Source organism: Carlito syrichta, unplaced genomic scaffold, assembly GCF_000164805.1.
Source record: "Carlito syrichta isolate Samal-C Ts95f unplaced genomic scaffold, Tarsius_syrichta-2.0.1 Scaffold313563, whole genome shotgun sequence".
In the NCBI taxonomy this organism is placed as follows: Eukaryota; Metazoa; Chordata; class Mammalia; order Primates; family Tarsiidae; genus Carlito; species Carlito syrichta.
The window spans coordinates 125,391-149,921 of NW_007257659.1; the positions used below are offsets into that span (position 1 = coordinate 125,391).

The 24,531-nt window shown below is 36.2% G+C and overlaps 1 protein-coding gene across 1 annotated transcript in view; it reads left to right on the forward strand.

Moving 5' to 3' along the window:
* HS3ST3A1 (heparan sulfate-glucosamine 3-sulfotransferase 3A1) overlaps nt 1-22,860 on the forward strand; it is a 100,169-nt gene extending 77,309 nt beyond the window's left edge. Inside the window, exon 2 of the mRNA XM_008070556.2 lies at nt 21,950-22,860. Within this exon, the coding sequence (XP_008068747.1) occupies nt 21,950-22,571 (622 nt within the window). The 3' untranslated portion in view covers nt 22,572-22,860. The remainder of the gene's footprint in view (nt 1-21,949) is intronic.
* The last annotated feature ends 1,671 nt before the right edge of the window (nt 22,861-24,531 follow it).

Sequence of the window (24,531 nt, forward strand, 5' to 3'; positions counted from 1 at the left end):
TCAATAGCAATAGCATACCAGTTCTTCATTGATCTTTTGCCAGACTTTTTATTAATTTGAGGGTAGATATAGGAAGGTGTTGGCAAATGACCAAATTTAATTTTTATAGCAAAGGTACCTTCACTATTTCCATTCAGTGAATGAGGAAACTGGGACACAGAGAACTTAAGAAACTTACAGGTCACATCGTTATTAGGAGATGGAACTAGGTACTTTTAATCCTCAAATGACATTTTCATGCTATTTCACCATCCTACTACCTCTAATAAATTTTGTGCTCCATACCATCAGGGGATTCTCTGATATTTTAGATGTCTATAGTTATTTTAAATGACTTGTCATCAGTTAAAATTATTTGTTAGAGTTTAATATGAGGTGAATAACCTAACCAAATCCATAATAACTTGGAATTACTTTTTTTTCTAGATTTGGTAAAGTTGAAAACAATATCTTCTCCCAGACAGTTTGCATGAGTGAATGAAATAAATATACACATCAGTATCCATAAATTTATAAAATAACTCACTTATTTTAATTATCTGAAAGTCCACATTAGATCAACCTCAAGGAGTTTAATAGATTGTATAGCAGTTGGCTCTTATGGTGGCTAAGAAAAAAAAAAGAGAAAGCACGTCATCCTCATCTTCCTCCTAATCATTCTCACTATCCGGAGTACTTTCAGCTTATAATATATTTGCATAGCATTTTAGGTAACTGTTTTTTAGTGTGGCTTTTCCTGTTCATAATAGACACAATCATTATCTTAATGACTCTATCCCCCAGAAACAGCCACTTGAATTTTTACAAAGAAAAAAATGGGCTAAAGCAGGAGTTAAGTGTGTCATTTACTGATGTTCAGCCTATCAGTGTTGTAGACAGGAACAAACTCCAACTATTCTAAAACTTTTGACAAGCAACGTCAATGCTGTCACAATCCAGACATAATCTTAAGGTCTTAGGAAGTTACCAGGATTGAAACCTATTTTTTTATCTAATAGATTTTGGGCATTTTAAGAACAAGTTAAAGAGAGAAAACGCATCAAAGCAGAAGTAGTAATTCTAGTTTTTGGAGGGTACAACAATAGTTTCAGTGTGCAGAATTATGTTGACCAGCCATTCCATTCTTTAGAGGTAACCACTCTTAATGGTTTGTTATGCATCTGTCTAGATTTTGGGTAAGCTTATATTATATACAGATACAGCCCATCAGTTATTTATGACTAAAATAATGCTTCATAACATTATCACAAAACCTCAGAGATCACAATACCATCTATTTTACAAGTCTTCAGGGTTTAGCTGATCCAGGCTAACTTGAAATCTCAGCCGGCCTTTCTCATGTGTCTGTGGTCAGCTGTAGATCAACCAGATGGCTCTACTGCTCTTGGCTGGGATTTTTCACATGTGTGGGGAATCAGCTGGCTGAGGGTTGACCTAGAGAAGCCACTGCTAGTATAACTGGAGTGACTCAGTTTTGCTCCATTTGTCTTTCATTCCCCAGGAGGCTAGTCTAGACATGTCTTCACAGTAAGGGAGGTTTTGCAATCCTCTTCTTGTATCACAACTGTTAATGTTTCATTGGCCAAAGCAAGTCACACAGATGATCTGAGTATGACGAAATAGGAAAACAGATTCCACTCCTTATGAAAAAGCTACAATGTCCATGGCAAATGGCAGAAGTGAAAAGAAGGATGAGAATGGGGGTTGTCAACACAGTCAACCTAATACTTACTGAAACACATTCTAACACACAAACATTTGTATTGCCTATAATGACAATTATAAGCTAGTATCTTATCATTTGTGTGACTTATTTTGTAACCTAATACTATTTTGTGGCTTTTCTAAGTCATTGGAAACAGATGTAACTCAATCTGTTTAACATTGCAAAATGGTCCATGATATGGATAAAGCAGAAATTTTGAATCAGTTCCCTAATGATTAAGTTAATAATGATTATTTCCTGTTTAGGAACTTTGCTAACAGTGCTACTATAGATACCCTTTTAAATAAATATTTGTGTATGTACACTGGAAAGTATGTAAATAAAATTTGTATAGGTAGGACTGTGGGATCCCACCTACTTCATCCTCCTGCAGGACTGAGCCACTTGTAGTTCCCTGAGTATGCAACAATCTCCAGTGCTTACATGTTTTCAAACATTTTCTTCTAGAATCCTTCCTCTCCTGGTTGATCCTGATAAACTATAAGAAACCTGCATCAGAAACAAATTTACAAATAATATAATTGGAGATGAGCTCTCATTATCTATATCTGACTCACTGCAATATCTTAAGCTCTCAGTATATGTAATCAAACTGTTGGAAGGCCACCTATAGCTCTACTCTCATGATCATTCTAGTTTTCACTCAAGTACTTCTGTATTGTAAAGCCTTCTTTAAATTCCTTATGCAGATTTAGTACTCCTTTTCTGAACATAATAAGCACTCTTATTATAATAATTCTCCCATTAAAATGCATGTGTTGTTATGCCTATCTGTTCTCTTGATAGCATGCTCTTTGAGGGCAGGAACATTGTCTTTTTATCCATTTAGTTCCAGTTTCTAATAAGATGCTGGACCAAACTAGGTATTCAACAAATGTTTGCTAAATAAAAATCTTGCACTTGAGGTCAAACCTGATGTTAGCCATTCAATAAATATTTATTTGTTCTTTCATTCAATAAATCTTTATTGAGCATGTGCAGTGAATTAGATATATTTGAAATGAGAGTAAGGGTAGAATGTGAATGTGTCTTATTGAAAATGGATGATCTTTTTTAGTGTAACTGATGAAATTTCAGACTTTGTCCTCAGAAAAGTGCATATATGCTCATTTTCACATTTTTACCTATACATATTGTGAATTTACTGCTTCCTGATACTCATTCTTGGAACTTAGGTTAAGAACCTCTTCCTTAAATTGATAAGAACATAGCCCAATATCAGACTTAGCTATACCAAGCAGAGATTTTAGGAACTTGAGGTTAGACCATCTGTAATGACCTGCCCATTATATTTCTTCATTCTAACAATAAGTATACAACTGGCCAGAATATAGATTCTGTCATATCTATATCTTCATCTACATTTTAGATATGTTGCCTAACTCCTAAATATTTTGAGATTCACATATTATTTTGTGCTACTGATGAGATATGTACAAATGGAAATATCTACCACAAAAATATCTCATGATGTGTTTGACATCACTTAACTATAATTTTGTGTAAATCCATAGATTTGTATTTATTAGAAGAAAAAGCTTTTTTAAATCACTGAGAGGATATATTCTGTATTTTAAAAATACACTTTAAGGTATATTAGATGAAATGAAACATCAAGATTTCATTAAAAATGGCAGCAAAAATAAATAATAGTTTGGAATAATCTCAACAAGGAGTGTGAATGACCTGCCTGTGAAAAGCTTTATTGAGACTTCATGACCTGAAGGCTAAGCAGAGTTCTTACACATGTACTGAGCATAATCTATAAAATAATTTAATAAATTAGACCATCAAAATTAAACATTTTTGCTCAGCCACAGACACTGTTAAAAGAAGGAAAAAATAAAATTGGAAATTATTTCCAAATCCCATCTCTAACAAAGGACTTCTATTTTGCATATTCAAAGACCTTTTAAAACTCAACAGTAAGAAAATAAATAGCCCTCTTTAAAAATGGGCAAAAGATTTAATAAAAGATTTCAACAAAGAAGCAATTAAACACATGAAAGAATGTTCACCATCATTCATCATTAGGAAAATCTAAGTTAAAAATTACTATATGATATCATTACATAACTACTAGAATGGCTAAATTATTTTTTTTACAATTCTGACAATGTCAAGTGCTGATAAGGTTGTGGAGCAGATGGAACTCTCGTGTATCGCTTTTGGAATGAAAAATTTTACAGCCACTATTTTTAAAAAATTGGTGGTTTCTTATAAAGTTAAACATGTGCTTATCAAAGGACCCAGCAATCATAGTTCTTGCTACAGAAAAACATGTATTCATATAAAACCTCTACCAAATGTTAATAACAGCTCTATTCATAATCATTGAAAGTTGCAACTGATTCAAATGTCTTCCAGCAGATTAATGGATTAACAAACTGTGGTGCATCTATACAATAGAATACTACTTAGCAGTAAAAAGTAATAAACTATTGATGCATGCAGCAGCTTGACTGAATCTCTAAGGAATCATGCTGAGTTCATTCTCAAAAAGACAAAGCTATAGTGACAGAGAATAGATCATTGCATGCCAGGGAGGAGGAGAGGGTAAGACTGCAAAGTGATAGTATGATGTCAAAGTGATGCAACAATTTTATGTTCTGGTGGTGGTGGTGGTTACACAAATTGTATACATATTGGAGTTTATAAAATTTTACTCCAAAAAAGCTGATTTGACTATATGTTAACATAAATATAAAATGAAATAAAGGTTTTACTGAGGAACATAAAATAAAATAAATATAAGCCATATCATCTTACTAGAGTGATGAAATTAATATAGCAAAAATGTCATTTCTTCCTAAATTAGTCCTTACATTTTTTGAAATCCCAATTCCAATGGAAGTGAGGATAAGAAGGAGACTTGGTAAAAGTATTTTATAATTTTTCAGTGTATTTGGAAGAAAACACATTCACACACAAAAAAATGTCAAGGATAGAATAGTTAAGAAATTTCATGTTACATTTGAGACTTACAAAATTATGTTAATTAAAAGAGTGCTCTTCTAGTTCCAGGACAAACATAGAGCACAATATAAAAATTTTAAACACAAAAAGAAGGCTATACAGCAATTTAGTATATGATGTTGGTGGCTTATCAGTACTGGATAAAAGGACAGTTACCTGTGCACTATTTGAAAATAAAAAGATTTCACTTTTGACTTCAACTATAATTTTTATGAATTCTAAAATAAATAAAATTAAAATCAAAGATAGGTATTTATTTATTTATTTAATGTTAAGGTAAGGAAAGCCTTCTTTAGAAATCTTTATAAAGAAAAAGCAAAATAAAAAAGTTGATGAATTTTAAAACATTAAAAAAAACCATAAACAAAAAAGAAATGAGACAGAATAAAAAAGTATATTTGCCACATAAAAGACAATAAATACATATCACTAATATAAAGAAAATGTTTAAGAATCAAATAAGCAAATTATCTCAGTAGAAAATAATGGGTAAAAAAATACATAATTAGGAAATGTCTTTAAACAATCATATCCCTAATACGTATCTGGCAAAATGCTCTAGTTGAAAACAGAAGTATTAAAATCTTGAAAAATTATTTCCCTATGTTTATTGGCAGCAACTGCAACATCCGAATACACAGTATAAATGATGCTTGAAAAAACATACTTTAATATACTGTAATAGAACTAAAATGTTTTAAAATAATATGTTCAGATCTGAAGACAAAATATAAATACCTTCATAGAAGGTTTGCAACGTGTCCTAAAAGCTTTAATATATATATACTTTCACTTCAAGGAAATAATTAAACATGTGAATTAAAATGTTTGGCTTTGGAAACAACCTAAGCATTTAACAATAATAAACTAACCACTTTATGGCATTTCATATAATAGGATACTGCACAACCATTTAAAATGAAGTAGATGTGTACGTAATGACAAGAATGGTGTTCTCTACTTATTCCTCAGGGCAAATGACAAATATAATTTTATTTTATAAATATGTTATAAAGACCTTCAGGTCTGGATGAATGCATTTTAAAGTGTACATCTGGGTGGTGAATGAGTGATTTTATTTTTTAGAATTGTGTTTTTTCTGAATTTTCTAAGTTGTCTGTAAAAACATTTTTACTTGTGTAATTTTTTAACATTAAAAAAACATTTTTTAAAAACTCATTTGGAAAGCAGCTATTTTATTCATGGTCTCACCCCAGAGTCTAAAATGTTTCGTTTTTCTGTGCTGAAAGAGAAGAATTTCTGTTCCATCACACAAATGGAAGATGTCTGTGGCATCTCTGTTGTGGTAGAACTACCTAGTACATGTGAATTACATCGTTTGGAAAGTTTAACTCCTGAGAGCCCTCAGGCTTATTTGGAATGGAGAGCCTTGTCTGCCTTCCTTATTTTTCTTTATCATGGCTTCTCTGAGTCTTGGTGAATTTTTGTCAGGTCCACCCTTAGCATTTTCAGGTCCCCAGAGAGTACAAATGAAGGCCCACATACCCTATGTCTAAACATTTTAAAAGTTATAAATCAAGTCAATAAACTATTAGATGAAATATATTCTTTTCTTTTGGGACAAATTTTTCTTCCTCACAACATAACAGAAAAATATACTTAAATCTATTGTTTTTGTATGTCTGAAAGTTGGCAAAATACCAAAGATGACTCAATTTGATTATTATTGCTCATTTGGTTACTTCGTGAATGGGCCAGCAATGTTGGGATCAGTAATAAAATAACAATCTACACTAATTGTGAACTATCATATATTTACACAGTACAGTTTATTTTTCATCCTTTAATTTCAGCAAAATACTAATTATGCTACAGTCAAGATTCTCATATTAATTTTATTCTACTGACAGTAATGGTCTAAAGCAGGGGGTGGCAAATGTTTTCTGAAAATGCCCAGATAATGAATATTTTAGATTCTGCAGAGTATATGGTCGCTGCCACAAATATTCAGTCCTGATGTTGTAGTTCAAAAGCAGCCAGACTATATGTACACAAATGGGCATCATTATGTCTCAATATAACTTCACATATAAAAATAGCTGACCATCACCACTATCTAATTATGGGACATTTTCATCACCTCAGAAGGAAACGCCATACCTGTTAAGCCAATATTCCCCATTGCCTCCTTCCTTTGGCCCTTGGCAACAACAAGTCTGCTTTCTGTCACTATAGATTTGCTTATTCTGAATGTTTCCTTTATACAAAAAAATGACTGGATTTGGCCTGTGGGTCATCTTCTGGAGATCCCTGCCTAAAGGATATTTAAAGTGCAAATGTACACAGTTGAATCAAATTGCAATTTAAATGAATATAAAATTTAATAAAGTTATTTTTATATGTTTTTAAAAGTTATTGTTTGAAGCATTCCGAGTTATCTCTCAAAATCCAAAGACAAAAGACAGATTATACTTAATAAACATAAAATGCTGAAATTAAAGTTATTTAAAATTGATTTTTTGTTAATTTTTAAAATTGTCATTTAACCTTATTAAATGTTTTCATAAAATTAGAACTATTCTCCATTATAGCTTTTAATCTCTATCTAATTGGCAATAGAGTCAGTATCATGATTATCTGTTTCAACTAGAACTGCATATTTACAGGTTTCATAGTAACGTCATTTTTTTCATAAAAGAAAATGTCCTTCAGCCTCTACATGCAATTGTTGTGAATATCATGATAATATGTGAGGACCTCCAGGTCCATGAATTAGAGTAGGAAGAGAAGCAAATAAATGAGCACTTAGCAATTCTAGGAAATGATGATTTTATATAAAGAAGCGATTTTATGCTATCTTATATGAAGCACTTGGTATGTTACTACACTTGTTTTTGTTTTTGTTTTTCCCTCTTAGCTAACTACTTTCCTCACTCAGATCCTTCCCCAAACTGGGAGCAATTTCTGCCTCTCATGTTGGCAGCAACACAACCCATGTATGCTCTCAGCATTCAGACCTTTTGTTTTGAAGACATAGGGTAAGAAGTTTGGAGATGCACTTCCCTGGTGCCTGAACAGTTTAGTCATGAGAGTGGATGTTTAGGGTTATGGATTGCACTAGGCTAATGCTGGAATGACATTTGCTGTAATAAATTTGGGGGGGGGCCCTCTGAGTTGCCAGATCCCTTCTTGTCTGTGTCCCTGTTAGATCGATGGTTTTACTCCTTCGTGGTGTTAGGTGGTGCACCTACACCCATGGACTGTGTAACAAGTAAACTCATTGATTGGTTTCCTGGAGTTTGTTTCGACTGTGTGCTTCATTTCTTGATGATGTCATTATTTTGGAGGTTTGTTTTATATCATAAGAGTGATTAATAAGAGATTAAGTTGGAAGTTCTCCTTTGCTCTTAGTGTGATGAAATGTGTATCATTTTCTGCCATCCAAAATTTTCAAGGAAGTTGAAATAATCACACAGGGTGCTGGCAGAAAATTTTAGAAAACATCCCAGCAGTCCACAGCCACAGATCACTGAAAATATCATAGCTTCAAGCCACTTTTTCTGTTTTAAACTTAAAAATTTAACACTGTGTTCAGAACTTAAACAAATAAAACAAATAGGAAAAAAAAGGAAATGAACAAACAAAAAACCCACCATTGCCAATATGTGACAAAGAACCTTTCTAAAATTTCAGATTTATCCTCATCATGTTCTTCTCTCACCTTCCCCGCTCTCCTTAGATTGTTGATTTCCAAGCAAGGAAAGCACGTTCTCTACCCCCTCCCCACCCCCCCTTATCTCTAGCCGCACATATGCAAAGACCTGATAATTCCAGGGTGATGAGAGAGCTCTGTTTTAAAGCAGCTGCCTGCCTTAGCACAAAAGCCGATAGCACAGCTCTCAAACTAATCATTTATAAAACTCCTGTCAGGAGCCAAGATCAGCCTAGATGTGGGGTTTGCTCCACAGTTACCACAGAGCCAGCAGAGGGGCCTGCCCTTGGCCCAGGCTCTCCCTACTTTGATAAAAAAAATTCCATTCTCTCCTTCTAGATGTTAACCTTATAATGTGGTTATGAGAACCAGATAGGCTGAAGAAAAGCCAATACTCCCTTTAATCAAGACTCACGTTTAATATTACTTTCCCAGTTGAGAAACACTACAAGGGAATTTCCTCTCCACAGATGAATTTAATTTTTTAGGTAGTCAAACCCTGGATGCATTATATTTCTAGAATTAAGGCAGAATGATATAATATAGAACAGTGAGTCAAGGGTCATGAAACACCGGGATCTAGGCCTAAGCTTGTGTCCTTTTGGCTGCATCGTTTAGGACAAGTCTTTTCTTAGACCTTTCCACATCTGTGAAATGAAGAGACTAGATTAAGGAGGGTTTTTTTTTTTTGCAAATTCTATTTTATTTACTCCTGCCTCCTATTTGAAATAATTTTTAAAATTTTAAGAATGTGGGGCACAATTCAGGATTAGATATACAAATGGTTATTGTACAAGTAAAGTTTGGGCCTCACTGGTCCCCGCTTTGCCTGGTTTGAGATCAGGTACACTTACTGATGAAGTGCCCCTCAACCCTGGCAGTTTCCCACTATTGCCAATCCCTTTTTTTTATAGTATTATGATAATTGTTGAGTGAGAACATGTGGTACTCAGTTCTTTGTTTCTATGATAGATCACTGAGTATTATAGACTCTAAGGTTTTTCCCAGCTCTAATTTTTTAATGGTACTGCGTAGAAGAATTTAGTCCTTACACTCTTTTTCCTGTCTCTGGCAGATTCTAGATTCTACACTTTTTCTCCTCCCTTTTGGGTCTTTTCTTCTCTGGCTCCCTGTATTCAATCAATTAATCTCTCTCTCTCTCTCTCTCTCTCTCTCTCTCTCTGTGTGTGTGTGGTGTGTGTCTCTGTCTCTCTCTCTCTCTCTCTCTCTCTCTCTCTCTCACACACACACACACACACACACACACACACACACACTGCTACGGGTTTGTAAATATTTATCAGGCTTTAGATCCCACCTAATTTCATTATATTTTATTTCTGTTATGTGTTTGGAGTCATTTTTATAGCTATATTAAGAATAATTCTTTAAGATTTATTTCCTTTCTGGTTGATTTTAAATATTCCCTCATTTTTTGGGAATACACTCACTTTTTCATTCTTGTGCTTTTAATATTGCTCCATCTGCTGTTCAGTTGAAATGAACCTTTAAGTTTATGTGTTTGCTGCCCAAGTTTACATAGGTGTTAAGTTTTTTGATCCACTGCATATCTGAAAATCTCACTTGGATAAACTTCAAATGAAATAAAAGTTAGTTGAGAATAATGGTCTCTTTTCTTTTAGACTTTTACTACCTTTGGGCACTTATTATTGAACTTTAAGGCCAAACTCCCCTCCCCACTTCATTTGTCTGTGTAGCTGTGCTATTTTGTCTCTCTTTCTGTATGAATGCCTGTAAATACTATCTTCTCAAATGCCAAAGAATTTCTAATATTTATCAAAGTGTGGATCCCTGCCAGGGTCAAGACTAAGGTGAGGCAAAAGACACATAGGGAAAACATTTTAAGGAGGTGCTTACTTTTGGGGTAGTACATGTTAAATTTTGCTTGGTGCACAAAGAATGTCTGAAGTCTAGGGACAGCTCCATTGTGGAGACATATGACATGTACCTAGGTTTTTCAGGAGGTTTCTTAGGCCCCGATTGTCTTATACATTCTGACATTATTAGATTGCCTGTGAATTTTACTTTTCAATGTTATGAGGTTATTTTTATGAATATTCCTCAATATTTTGATAGGCCATTGGGATAAGCACATCAGCTCCCAAGAGATAGACACTACTTTAAAGCAGAGGCAATTTATACAGAGTTATGAATGATATTTTAAATCTTATGACTACTCCCCCAGTGAAGTAAACTTAGGAGGGGAAGATTGAGGTGAAGCAATGAGCTTGTAATATATTGGTCTATTTTTAGTATTTCTAAGAGTCAGTGAATGAGATAATGTGTGGAATTGCTTGGAGAGGTCTAAGGTCTGACACAAACATGAAGGATTATTACTTAAACTTATGATCCAAAATAACTCTTGCCACTTCCCTTTCAGAATTACTCTTTGATCTGGCCTTACCACAGATATATTTTCTATCCTTTCCTGAGGTTCCCCAAAATTAGCAGTAAAGAATCCATGACTGGAGTTTAAAGAATGCTGTGTTATTTTCTTGAAATATACTTCAGTGCATTGTGTCACAAAGCCTGGTGAAATTAAGAACCTTTTTTTTTTCTCCATACGTGATAGTTCAGAGTTTTAAAAGGAGTCTACTATCAAAGGCATTGGTAAGAGTCCCGGCCTTTAAGTCCGATGTTTAACTTATCTTGATGATGGTTTGATTGTTAGAATTGCATATCCAGATTCAGTCAGTGTGGAAGAGGGTTCAAAAACATAAGTCTTCCTCTCCCACAGAAGCCAACTCAAATAATAATTTAAAAAAAGTTTTCTTTCCAGTCATACAAGTCACGTTTTAAGTGGGATCCTACACAACAACAGCAGGAAAAGAAATATTGATGTGAGTGGGCCTTGGCCTGGGGGATGGCAATCTGACAGCTCCAAGAGTTTGCAACAGTTTTCTCTGCTCCTGGGTGCACAGCATCGGGAACCCACAGGAACTATCCTCCCACCGTGGCCATGAAAAGAGCATTTGCTGCCACCGGAAACTTCCAAAAACACACAGTTCTGTTTGACTGTATAGATTAAAATACGTATATATACACATTCATGGGCCAGATTTATATATTTATGTTTGAGAAGGTTGAAAGAATATGCACTTAAGAGCGAGGTGGACCTGGATTTTCATTTTATTCCTTTTCATAACCATGTGACTTTGGACAAGTCATATTAGCTCTCTGAGTTTATTTTCTCATCTGTAAAATTAGGTTAGTAACTGTAGCTTTTCACTGTGTTGTGAAACCCCCAAAGCAACATGTCAGTTGGTCAATGGTAAATGCTTAATGAACGTTCAATTGCTTTTGTCTTCTTAAGAAGCCTGATCCTGAATTTCTGGTTGCCCTGAATCTGTTATTTTTAGTGTAGTCCTATCTGTGAACCTCATCTTCTAGCTGTGACATCTTATTTTGATGTTTCAGGTACAGAGGAAGTATGAGAAAGATATGGGTCTCCTTTGTTACATACTTGACTTATCCCGAACTATGAGACCACTTGGTCTGTGGACTTTCTGGTCTTTCTGCTGTCCCCAAGCATTAGCGAAATGCCAAGTTAGCGTCCATTTGAACTAACCTCAGCACTTTCTCCTGGCATCAATTATTTGAATGGCATTCTTTCAGGCCTCATTGATTTTTGAAATCAATTCTGTTGATGCAGAATTGCCCTGCCTAATTATTTATCCAAATCTCTTGATTTGATTGGTGGAGCCACACTTCAGAACAGAACAGCTTGAAGCTGTGCAGAGCTTTAAATTTGACAAGTTAAAAAGGAATTAAAGTCCTACACCATACATGTACATAGAATCTTAGACATGGGCAGTCCTAGAAATTTTAAGGACAATAGCCTACCTTTGCTTATGAGGAAAGGGAGGTCTAGAGAACTAACTTGATTTGCCCAAAACTATACAGCTTATTAATAGCAAAATCAATACTTAATTCTATATTCCTAGTCCCAGTTTTGAATTTTCTATAAAACTATGTTGTCTTCATGGAGATATTTAATTCATTTGTGTCATATTTTAGAATAAAATGAATAATATTTCATTTTCACCAGAATCCTTAGGCAGAAACCTAAACTTTTAAAAAAGTAGCTTTCTTTTTTCTTTTTCTTCCCCTCCCCTCACCTTTGGGGTAGGCAGAGGAGGCTACTTCCTTTTTCAAAAATCTGTTTTGGGGGGCTTTTTTTTGTTTTTGTTTTTGAGTTGGAGTTTTACTCCATTGCCCAACCCGGAGTGCAGTGGCACACTCACGGCACTGGTGACAACCCGCTGGGCTCCAGCCATCCTTCTGCCTCAGCCTGGAAGTAGCTGGAACTACAGGCATGTACTACCATGCCTGACTAATTTTTTGATTTATTGTAGAGACGAGGTCTCACCATGTTATTCAGGCTGGTCTCAAACCCGCAGTCTCAGACAGTCTTCTTACCTCAGCTTTCCAAAGTGCTAGAATTACAAGCTTGAGCCACAACGCCCAGCCAATTTGTTTGTCTTAACGCAATTTTGGTTTTTCATCTTTCTTCTTTGAAAATTTTGTTTTTATCATAAATCAGCTATCCAGCCTCAGCAGTTTTCTCCTAAATATATCTCTTGTTCTCATCCACCCTGTCTTCCCCATTATCAGTATTCTAATTCAGGTCTTTAACTCCTCAAACTTGGATTATGTTGGAAGAGGCTCCTAAAGTATTTAACCAACTGCAATTTTTTCCTGCTCCATTTTAACTTGCACGCTGCCTCAGATTTAATATATCCTTGACATTAATCATACCATCATCTTTTTAGTCTAATTTCATATAGTTCCCCAATTCAAGCAGACAAATTCATTTATCTTATTTGTATTCAATTTAGAATTTAGGGCTTTCAGGACCTTCACAGCTATCCTCTGGATAACTCTGTCAGGTTCTCCATCTGTTGAATTTGCTCCATCCAAGTCATCATTTATATATTATTTTTCTAATTGTTCTTGGTTGCTGGCATTCTCTTATTTGATGCAGTAGAAGTAGCCTCACTGTAGGTATTAGGAGGTCCACCTATCACCTTCTACATACTGACTGTGAGAACTTCACCATTCTGCTTGGCCTCCCTGAAACTCAGCTTCCTTGTCAGAAAAATTAGGGATCGTAACTGTCATTGTATGGTGTGGTGTTTTTCTGTGATGACAAGTTCAATGCCTTTTCATGCATTTTTTGTCTATTTGAATTTATTTTTATTTATTTATTTTCTTTATTTATTTATAGTTGAAACCTAATAATTGTACATATTAATGGAATACAGAGTGATATTTTGATACTTATATACAATGTGAAATGATCAAATCAAGGTAGTTTAGCATAGCTATTGCCTCAAATACTTAGCATGTATTTGTGTAGTATACATTCAAAATGTACACTAGTTGTTCTTAATCATATTCACCCTACAGTGCTGCAGAACACTAAAACGTATTTCTCTTATCTAACTGTAATGTAGTAGATACTATTGTTTATATAAAGTGCCTATTCTAGGCCAGACATGGTGGCTCAAGCCTGTAATCCTAGCACTTTGGGAGACTGAGGTGAGATAGTAGCCTGAGTCCAGGAGTTTGAGACCAACTTGGGCAACTTGGCGAGACCTCATCTCTACAATGAATAAAAAAATTAGCCAGGCATGGTAGTGTACAACTGTGGTCCCAGCTACTTGAAAGGCTGAGGCAGAATTGCCTGAGCCCAACAGGTCGAGGCTGCAGTGGCCATGAGTGTGCCACTGCCCTCCAGCCTGGGTGACAGAGTGAGATTCTGACTTAAATAAATAAACAAATAAACAAATGGAAAAATAAATAAAAAATGCCTGTTCTAGTCTTTTGTCCATTTTTTTAGGCTGCCTAACTTACTAATTTATAATCACTCTTCATATACAAGGGGGACCTTACAAACTGAAATTTATTTATTAAAAATGGTGTATTTATCCTTGCATACTTAAACTTTAGCCACCTTCAAAGTACTCTCCGTTTGATGTAATACACCTATCAAGATACTTTTTCCTCTGCTCAAAACAGTTTTTGAATTCGTCAGTTTTAATGCTTTCTAGTGTTTCTGCCAGTTTTTGTTTGTTTGTTTGTTTCACCTCTTCCACATGGGCAAAACGTTTCCCTTTGAGGACTTCTTTCATTGGGGAAACAAAATAAAGTCTCTGGGAGCAAGATTGGGTGAATAGGGAGGGTAGGGCACAGGAGTTATGCTGTTTTTGATCAAAAACTGCTGAACACTCAGTGCAGTGTGAGCAGGTGCACTCATAAATCATCACTCATGAAGTGGGAAAATGTTTTGAAAGAATCTCCAAAAAAAATTCACTGAAGCTGAACACAGCCTTTCACAGCAACACTAGCTGGTACACTGATGCCAACAGGTTCCTAGAACACTTACCCAGTAGGAGACTCATGACAGCAAGCCCGCACTACAAGGGACCTGCCCTCCAAAAGATAATTCTGGTTATTAGGGTTCCCCCTTGTATTATGTATATGACTCCTTTGTCAGATATATGTATTTTAAGTACTTTTTCCCATTCTCTTTTTACTAACTTAATGGTATCATGGGATGAAAAAAAAATCTCTATGTTAATATAGTCCAAGTCATTATTATTTTCATTATGGTTACTCTAAGAAATTTAAATAAACTAGTTAAAAATTGTTAAGATGCTCTCCTAGGTTTCCTTCCAAAAGTTTCATTGTTTCTACCATTTATATGTACATCTGCAGGCAATCTGGAATTGATTTTTGTGTATAGCTAGAGGCATAGGTCAAGATTTATTTTTTTGTTTGAATAACCAATTGACAAAATCATTTATTAAAAATACAATGGAGAAGGGCAATAAGGTATATTGTTTTTTTTTTTAGGAAGAAGTACCTCCAGAGAGGGCCAGTAGCATTTCTAGAGGATGGATGAGGTGCAAAAAGACAATACAAAGGCAGTGGGTGTTTGGGGGAAATGGCCCAAATTGATAGGAAGTGTGAGACATATGAGGTGGGTTCATTTTTTATATGTTCTTGAACATAGCAGGTGTAGAATGCATATGTGTCATTGAGTACTTCCACTGGATGGTGCCCCAATCACAGAGGTAACAGAGGTGCAACCAGTTCAGAGTACTTGGCCTTGCTTCTAGGAGAATCAGTGAAGCACAGCCACAGAGGCAGGTCTGTCTTCTTAGCAGTGTGGCAGTGGGATAACCCTCTGGGTCAGTAGTACTTCCACCATTCACTACTGACTTGGTTTAGGCCTTGAATAGAAAGCAACAAACTATTTAACATATCTATCATGGTTTATGCTTGGCCATAACATTTTCCACACCACAGATGAATAGCTAATCAAACCACTCTGGGCCCATAGAGAATTACTCGTGTGAGGGATAAGATACAAAATGGAATGCCCAGCACGTCAGGTGGCACGATGTCTGAGTCAGATGAAAGGAATGCCAAGCAGTTTCATCCTTGGAACAACTGCACCCCACACCATTGAAAGAAATGGTATCCTCTTAAAAACTGAGCTCATCTCTCTCACACCATAATAAGTCAGTCTTATTATGTATTTCCAAAGAACATGTCCAGCTCTTGGCCTCCAAACAAGGCATTCTCACTGTCTGAATGCCAAATGGGCAGATGTGTGGACTCCTCAGGTACATGACAGAGAGGTCTATCTCTGGTCTTCTCTGGATCTTTTGTTAGCTGGACAAAATGGAGTTTTCCTGGCAGCTGGAAATTCAGAATACCAGGTGGCATGTTCTAGAAACAGTGTTTTGGTGTATTCCCTGTAGTAATGGTCATACTGACACCTCTTACAGCCCAGATTTCTTGAATTTTTTCTTGATTTTTTGGTGAGATGAATAAACAGAGCTTAGACGGGTTGCATTACTAACTAGTAATCACCCAGCCAACAGTGGGCACAGTCCACAAACTTAATTTTCTGATTTCAGATCAGCTCTACAAAATCTCATAAATTACTGTATTTCCTTTTTAATTTAGCAAGAGGAAAACAAAATCAGAGGCTTTTTTTTTTTGAGTTGGAATCTCACTGTCGCCCATACTGGAGTGCAGTGGCCGCTCCCGGCCACCGCAGCCTCGACCTGCTCGGCTCCGGCGATCCTTCCGCCTCAGCCTTCCAAGTAGCTGGAACTACAGGCGCACGCTACCACGCCCGGCTAATTTTTTTGATTTATTGTAGAGATGAGGTCTCGCCTGCCCAGGCAGGTCTCGAACCTGCGGGCTCAGGCAATCCACTCACCTCAGCCTCCCAAAGGCGCGGGATTACAGGCTGAGCCACCAAGCCCGGCCCAGAGGCTTCTTCAGTAGTATTTTGTACTAATGTCTAATTATTCATAAAGCCCAAACAACTCTTGTCTAACAAAATTCAATAAATGCCATTGAAGATCTTGTACTCTCTTAAGCACTTTAAAAAAAAAATTTTGTGGTAAAATACACATAACATACAATTCACTGTTGCAACCATTTTTAGGTTCAGTAGTATTAAGTGCATATATGGTGTTCTGCAGTCAATCTCCAGAACGAATTTAATCTGGCAAAACTAAAACTCTGTACCCATTAGACAACAACTCTCCCATACCTGCTCCCCCACAGTCCCTGAAATCCCCCATTCTATTTCCTGTCTCTACAAATTTGACTGCTCCAGTTATGCAAGTGGAATCACACAATATTCATTCTTTTGTGAGTGACTTATTTCATTTGGCATAACGTCCTTAAGGTTCATCCACATTGTAGCATGACACAGAATTTCCTTCCTTTTTAATGCCGAATAATATACCATTGCATGTATAAACCACATTTTGTGCTCATCAATTTATCAGTTGACAGACATTTAGGTTGCTTCCACCTTTTAGTTATGGTGAATTCTCTGAGTTCTTTGGAGAGAAAGAGTAAGTGTGTATAACCCATTTTGCAATAAACTTTAACTTGCTTGTGAAATCCCTTCTTATTCTTGTCTTCCCCAGGACAAAACAAATAAAGCTTCTCTAGTTTTTCCTTATAATTTCCCTACCCATTTCCTCATCCCTATACCTACTATAAATGTCTCCAAATTCTGTTCACCATTTAAAGGTGAAGTCGGTGGCTCAGCCTGTAATCCCACGCCTTTGGGAGGCTGAGGTGAGTGGATTGCCTGATCCCGCGGGTTCGAGACCCGCCTTGGGCAGCGAGACCTCATCTCTACAATAAATCAAAAAATCAACCGGGTGTGGTAGCACATGCCTGTAATTCCGGCTACTTGGAAGGCTGAGGCGGAAGGATCGCTGGAGCCCAGCAGGTCGAGGTTGCGGTGGCCGGGAGCACTCTAGTCTGGGCGACAGAGTGAGACTCCAACTCAAAAAAAAAAAAAAAAAAAGGTGAAGTTGAAATTGTCTGCACTGCTTAGCCTGGAAATTAAGTCCTCTTAGAACCTACTCTCCCATCATCTAGTTGAATTTCTCACTTTCTGCCCTCACCTGTTCTGTCTTCAGGCAAACCTCATGTGTCTTCTCATTGCACAATTTTGAGCTCCCATAGCCTGTCTGGTATTTATATAAACCTTTCCTAATCCTGGAAGAGATCTTTCACCACCCCTCCTGAGTCCAGGATGTTACACAGAGCAGAGTCACACTATGTACTTTACTCAGGTAAGGGAGGAAAATTTCCAAGTTCTAAACACTTTGAAATGTGGTATTTGTGCATTTTGTTTTATATGATAGATGAGTACTTTTTTTGAACATTAAAGCCCAAATAGAAGAAAATGTATAAGGAAATTAAAAATGAGATTGTAGTTTAAAGAATCCTGTTGTGAGTCCTTTTACATAACAACCATTCTCTATAATATAAGCTTCATTAGGGTTTATTTAGACTACTACTTCTTTCTTTTTGCAGATAGATAGATTGCAGGCAGCTTATAGTTAAGCCTGACTTCCCACTCCCATCCCGTGCAAAATCAGTCCATTTTCTTCATCCTGTAGATGACAGTAATTAATGCACTTTCTTTTGAAATTCTTTTTTTAGCTGTTTCTTTTTCAAATTCCTCTTAGTTTGGATAGCCCTTTTCCCTATTCTATTGAGATTATTTAGAATATGGCTTCTTATTTCAGAGGTCTTAGCAGTGCTTCCTCTGGTCCAACACAGTCTATAGCATCAACCTCTGAGAAAGGGTCCTGGGGTTCCTCCCCGCCCACCCTCAGTCAGGCCAACCAGGAGCTCCCGAGTGAAGGATGTTATCTCTGTTTTACTGGTCAAAGCTTGAGGTGAAGTACTTACAAGCCAAAGATGTATAGGAAAGGAGACAGAACTACTGACTTTTTTGTAGTTGACAAATACTTTTTATCACTTTAGTGTATTTGACACTTGCTTTTATAACCCAAAACTTGTTTTCATTTGATCAAATTTCTTTCACTGCAGAATCTCAACAATCTCTGGATAGATGTTCTGACCCATTTTATACAAGTTTCCAAATTAAGTTATCCTGGCCAATTTTTCAATTCTGTGAAGGGTGTCACCCAGTAATGAGTACTGTGAATCCATGTCACACAGTGGAATCAGTGCTACATAGATGTTTATGACAATTTGTGTCTTCCTTGTGTCAACACTGAACTCTCTGGTCTTTGCTTACTCTTACTCAGACCTTAAGGAACACTTAATGAGTGGGTAATGAGGTACGATAAAGTTATTTTGAAAGGGAACTGCAAATTTATTTTTAAAAAATTTTAAAAACCCACAAAAAAAATCAAATGTCTAAGTATCACTCCCCCATCTAAAAACAGTAAAGATAACCTGACTGAGGTTTACCAAAGAAAGCACATACTGAAAAAACATACATCATAGCCGGGCTCTGTGGCTCAGCCTGTAATCCTATGCTTTGGGAGGCTGAGGTGAGTGGATTGCCTGAGCTTGCAGGTTCGAGACCCACCTGGGCAACTTGGCAAGACTTCATCTCTACAATAAATCAAAAAATTAGCAGGGCGTGGTAGCGTGCACCTGTAGTTCCAACTACTTGGAAGGCTGAGGAGGAAGGATCACCGGAGCCTAGCAGGTCGAGGCTGCGGTGGCAACAGAGTGAGACTCCAATTCAAAACAACAACAACAACAAAAATACATCATTAAAACTGAGGAAGCATCAGTGTCATCAGCCAGCACAAGACTTATCACAAACACTAAGAAATTTGTGCCAGATATAATGCAGATAGGAGCCAGAATATATATAAATCAATTGATATGAAGTTTGTAATTAACTTTAAAATAATTTAGTTGGCTTGGTAAGGAAGTAGCAATAGGGGTATTTAAAAGTAAAAGTAGTCATCAGTTATTAAATTTTGAAGCTGGATGTTAGGTGTATGAAATTCATTTTACAATTTTCTCTACTTTTGTGTATGTTTGGCATTTTTCATAAAATATAACTAGAAAATAGTTTAGGTGAGATGAAGTTGTAAGGAATCAACAAAAGGAAATCCACACAATACAAATGTGTCCTTTTATTACACATGAAAAATAGCAACTAATCTCAAAATCATGAACAAAAATAAACAAATTAACCTTAATAATGAAAAATGAAAGCAATTCTAAATAATGCCAGATCAAAAGGGAAATCAAGACTACAAAATGAAATTACTAAACATCAACAAAATTGTGATAATGACAACAGTTCATGTCACAACTTAAGGAATTTGATCAAATCTGTACTTAGAGAAAAAGTAATAGCCTCAAAGTTCTTTTACTACCTAAGAAGACAAGTTGAAAATAAATGAAGTAAGCATTCAGTTAAATACATCTGAAAGGGAGCAACAGGGCATAATAAAAAATATGAAATAAAGGTGGGCATTAAAAGAGATAAAATGCAAATCAATGAATGAGAAAAGATAATCTAAGAAGTCAGGAAGAAAGGCAGAAAACACAAAAATGATGGTTGGGAATGGGAACTGTATCTATTCACTGCATGATTTGTAGAAAAATATTAACTGCCAAAGGACAAGGCAGAATATTACAATAGACCAATACTCATACAATAAAATGAAAGTATATTTGAAGATCACACTTCCCTTCCTACTTTCACCTACAGAAGTGTATTAGATGACTTTGTAGGTGACTCTCATCAAATGTTGAAGGAATAGAAAATTATTGTTTCTTAAACTTTTGTTAATTTCCCTAGGACATGGAACAATATGACACACTTCTCAACCCATTTTCTTTCTGGAATAATTCATATTCCAACAATTGGTTAAGCTACTGAACAAAGGAAAAACCACAGGGGCATCTCATTAAAGAATATGGATGACAACTCTAAAAATAATTACAAAGCAAGTTTAGGATGATAATAAAAGCATAATATGCCATCATCAAATGGAGTGTATTCTAGAAATAATGAATCCAATATAAAAGTACTTATATGTTTAATTCTTCTAACAATAGATCAAATGATGGTATACATTTAGTTATTGCAATAAATTACAAAAATACATTTACCCTAATATTGATTGTATTAACATCTATTTCTTATAAAACTTGGAAAGAAAGTGTTCTAATATTTATATATATGTATACATATATCAATTAATCTTAGACAAGAGGATGAGAAGTTTTATATTCTGTATATACGCATGCACATGTATACACATATATATGTGTGTGTGTATGTGTAACAAACAAATAGTTCATTTAATCGCAGTAAACTTAAGTTGGAAAAACAAAAAGGTTTTATGTCTACTGTTCATTCGTTTTGACTGACACTGAGGCCCATCAGTTTTCTGTAGGAAAACATGTTTGAACGGAGGAGCAATATGTACTCTATGAAGACTCCAATGGGATTTTTATTTTTAACATGACAAAATCATTTGCCATTCAACAGGAAGAATAAGTAGACAAGAATCATCAAGAACAGAGAGTCAGAATTTCTTTTGGCATATGTGGGAATACACTATAACATTAAAACTTATAATTGGATCAATGTAGAAAGGAATCAAGATATGTAGATTTTAATAATAATGGCATTTCAAATCATTAGATAAAAGGTGGACTATTTAGTGTCTTGTTTGTTACAGGAACACTCCTCAGGAATTATGAAGATAGTATTTTGTGTAATAGGTTGTGAAATTATGTTAAACATAATTGTTTATAAGAAAACTACAAGAAGGGTTTAGCATATTTTAATATCACACAGCAGTATAATTGTGTTTATGGCAATATTCTAATTCACCTAAAGAATTTGACCAAGGTTATTTTCTTATAGTACTGTGGATTAATAATAATATAAAAAAAGAACTTAACATAGCACTTATTTGGCACAAGGCACTTTTCTGAGCTGTTGAGATATGTTGATTCATCATCTCAACAATCGTGTGAGATGGTACTATTATTCTTCGCCATTCAGTATAACGAGGAACCTTCAGTGCAGCATGGTTATGCCACTTCTCCAGGGTCAGATGTCTAACAAGTGAGAGAGCTGAAATTGCAACTCAGGCAGTCTGGCTCCAGATTGTATATTACACTGTCTGTCCTTGGAATGAGCTGTCTATGCAAACTCGGAAGTTGTTCATCCTTCGGTCTCTGACGTGTCTTTTTGCTTTACTCAGGGACCTGATGCCGAGAACCCTGGAAGGGCAGATCACCATGGAGAAGACGCCCAGCTACTTCGTCACGCGGGAGGCGCCCGCGCGCATCTCGGCCATGTCCAAGGACACCAAGCTCATCGTGGTGGTGCGAGACCCCGTGACCAGAGCCATCTCGGACTACACGCAGACGCTGTCCAAGCGGCCCGACATCCCCACCTTCGAGAGCTTGACGTTCAAAAACAGAAGCACGGGCCTCATCGACACGTCGTGGAGCGCCATCCAGATCGGCATCTACGCCAAGCACCTGGAGCACTGGCTGCGCCACTTCCCCATCGGCCAGATGCTCTTCGTGAGCGGCGAGCGGCTCATCAGCGACCCGGCCGGCGAGCTGGGCCGCGTGCAGGACTTCCTGGGCCTCAAGAGGATCATCACGGACAAGCACTTCTACTTCAACAAGACCAAGGGCTTCCCCTGCCTGAAAAAGGCCGAGGGCAGCAGCAAGCCCCACTGCCTGGGCAAGACCAAGGGCAGGCCCCACCCCGAGATCGACCGCGAGGTGGTGCGCCGGCTGCGCGAGTTCTACCGGCCTTTCAACTTGAAGTTCTACCAGATGACCGGGCACGACTTTGGCTGGGATGGGTGACGATATAATTTAAAAAGAAAAAAAAAATATCAAGATATAATATATTTTTTTACCAATTGGTAGAGAAAAGGCAGTTTAATATTTGTGCTGAAAATATTTGTTTCAGTTTTTTTTTCAATGAATGTTAAGAGATTGTTCTCGCCCACGCACCATTTTCATGTATAACCAACACCAAACACTTGGATAAACAGAAAAGGAAAACTTCGCTCCTCCAAATACTTTCAACTTTTATTTTATGTTCTATGTACCCAGTCATAAAGTATAAGCATCTGCTACCATTAACATGTTTAGGAAAACCCTGAGGGTAAATAAATCTCTCTCTACTCTTTCTCTGTCTCTCGGCTCTCTTCTCTCTCTCTCTCTCTCTCTGTCTGTCTCTGTCTTTCTATTAAATATAAGGTCCTGATAAAATTGATATTTGTTCTTGTTTTTTTCTCCTTTTTTTCCCACATCACTTTTTAAAAAATCATTTCCCGGTTAATAATACTGACAGTTTGTACACCAGCACGCCACAGCTTTCATTGCACTTTTAAATACTACGTATTTTGATCCTTAAAATAAAATTAAAAAAAAAAATTGCTATGTGGTATAAGAGCATAGTATATAGAGATTATTGTCTCCATTTTACAGATAAGGCAAACTGAGTCTTCAAGGAGGGTAAAGACTTACCTTAGGCCAGATGGTGAACCCTGGACAAAGCCTCATATTCCATTTCATTCCCTATTTTATTTCATGCCACCTTTTCCAGGGATAGCAAGAAATAAGATATCTGCACATTTAGAAATGGTTAACTACTTTTGGGATGATCTAAAAAGGAACATAAGATTTTCTATTGCTCAATTCCAGGCTACGCTTGATTATGTCTAGTCTCATTACGTTGATGTGCTCAAGGAAACCACTCAGATCTGGACATAATCTCTCTATGCTTTTTTTTTTTTTTTAATTTGGAGTCTCACTCTGTCACCCAGGCTGGAGTGCAGTGGCTCAGGAGATCCTTCCGCCTCAGCCTTCCAAGTAGCTGGAACTATAGGCATGCGCTACCACGTCCGGCTAATTTTTTGATGTATTGAGGAGGTCTCATCAAGTTTCCCAGGCTGGTCTCGAATCCCTGGGCTAACGCAATCCTCTCACCTTGGATGCCAAAGTGCTAGGATTACAGGCTTAAGCCAATCATGATTCTTGACTGATTAAAGTGCCCTGAGATGTGGTAGGAACATAACTTACCTGTTTGTTGATTTGACTGTCTTAAAAAGAAAAAAATCCACTTCTATTAGAGCACATAAGTGTGAATCTCATTTTCTTTGCCTCTTTTTTTAATAAGGAAAATCTACCTTTCTTTATAATGTTCCACTTTTAACTTTGGAGTTAATACTAAACAAAAAAATTCATTAATAATTTGTTTACAGTGCTCTCACTTTTCATGGGTGGAAGACTATCACTTGGTCACTTTATTGTTTTCCTCATTTCTTATTTGTACCAATTATAATCTAGTGTTCATTAATATTTAATATTTGGAAAATATTCTAGGAAATGCATCTGTGGGTAAAATGGTGACTTTTATCTCATCTCTTCCCACCCATCCCCCATTTAAATAGCTCAAATAAATCAATAGTTTATTAAGAGTTTTTCTTTCCTCTCTGAGTGGGTATTAACAAGATTAGCATTAATGGGAATTAAATTGGTTTAGAGAGAACCACATATGCACGAAATATATAAAACATTTATAATTAGTCTGTCAGCAACATTTTATTACAGGTTTAAGCCCAAGAAGAAAATGTCTCCTATTTCATGGACATTTTCTTTATCTGCCAAAATTTAAAGAACCAGACACTCTAAAAGTGTAACTAAAGTTGTGTTAAAATATGCTGTACAATTGTGCATTTACCATAGATGCTTCATTGGGTGATGTAAATATTTCTTGAGAAATTTAACATAGAATTAAAATGAAGGGGAAAAAAAT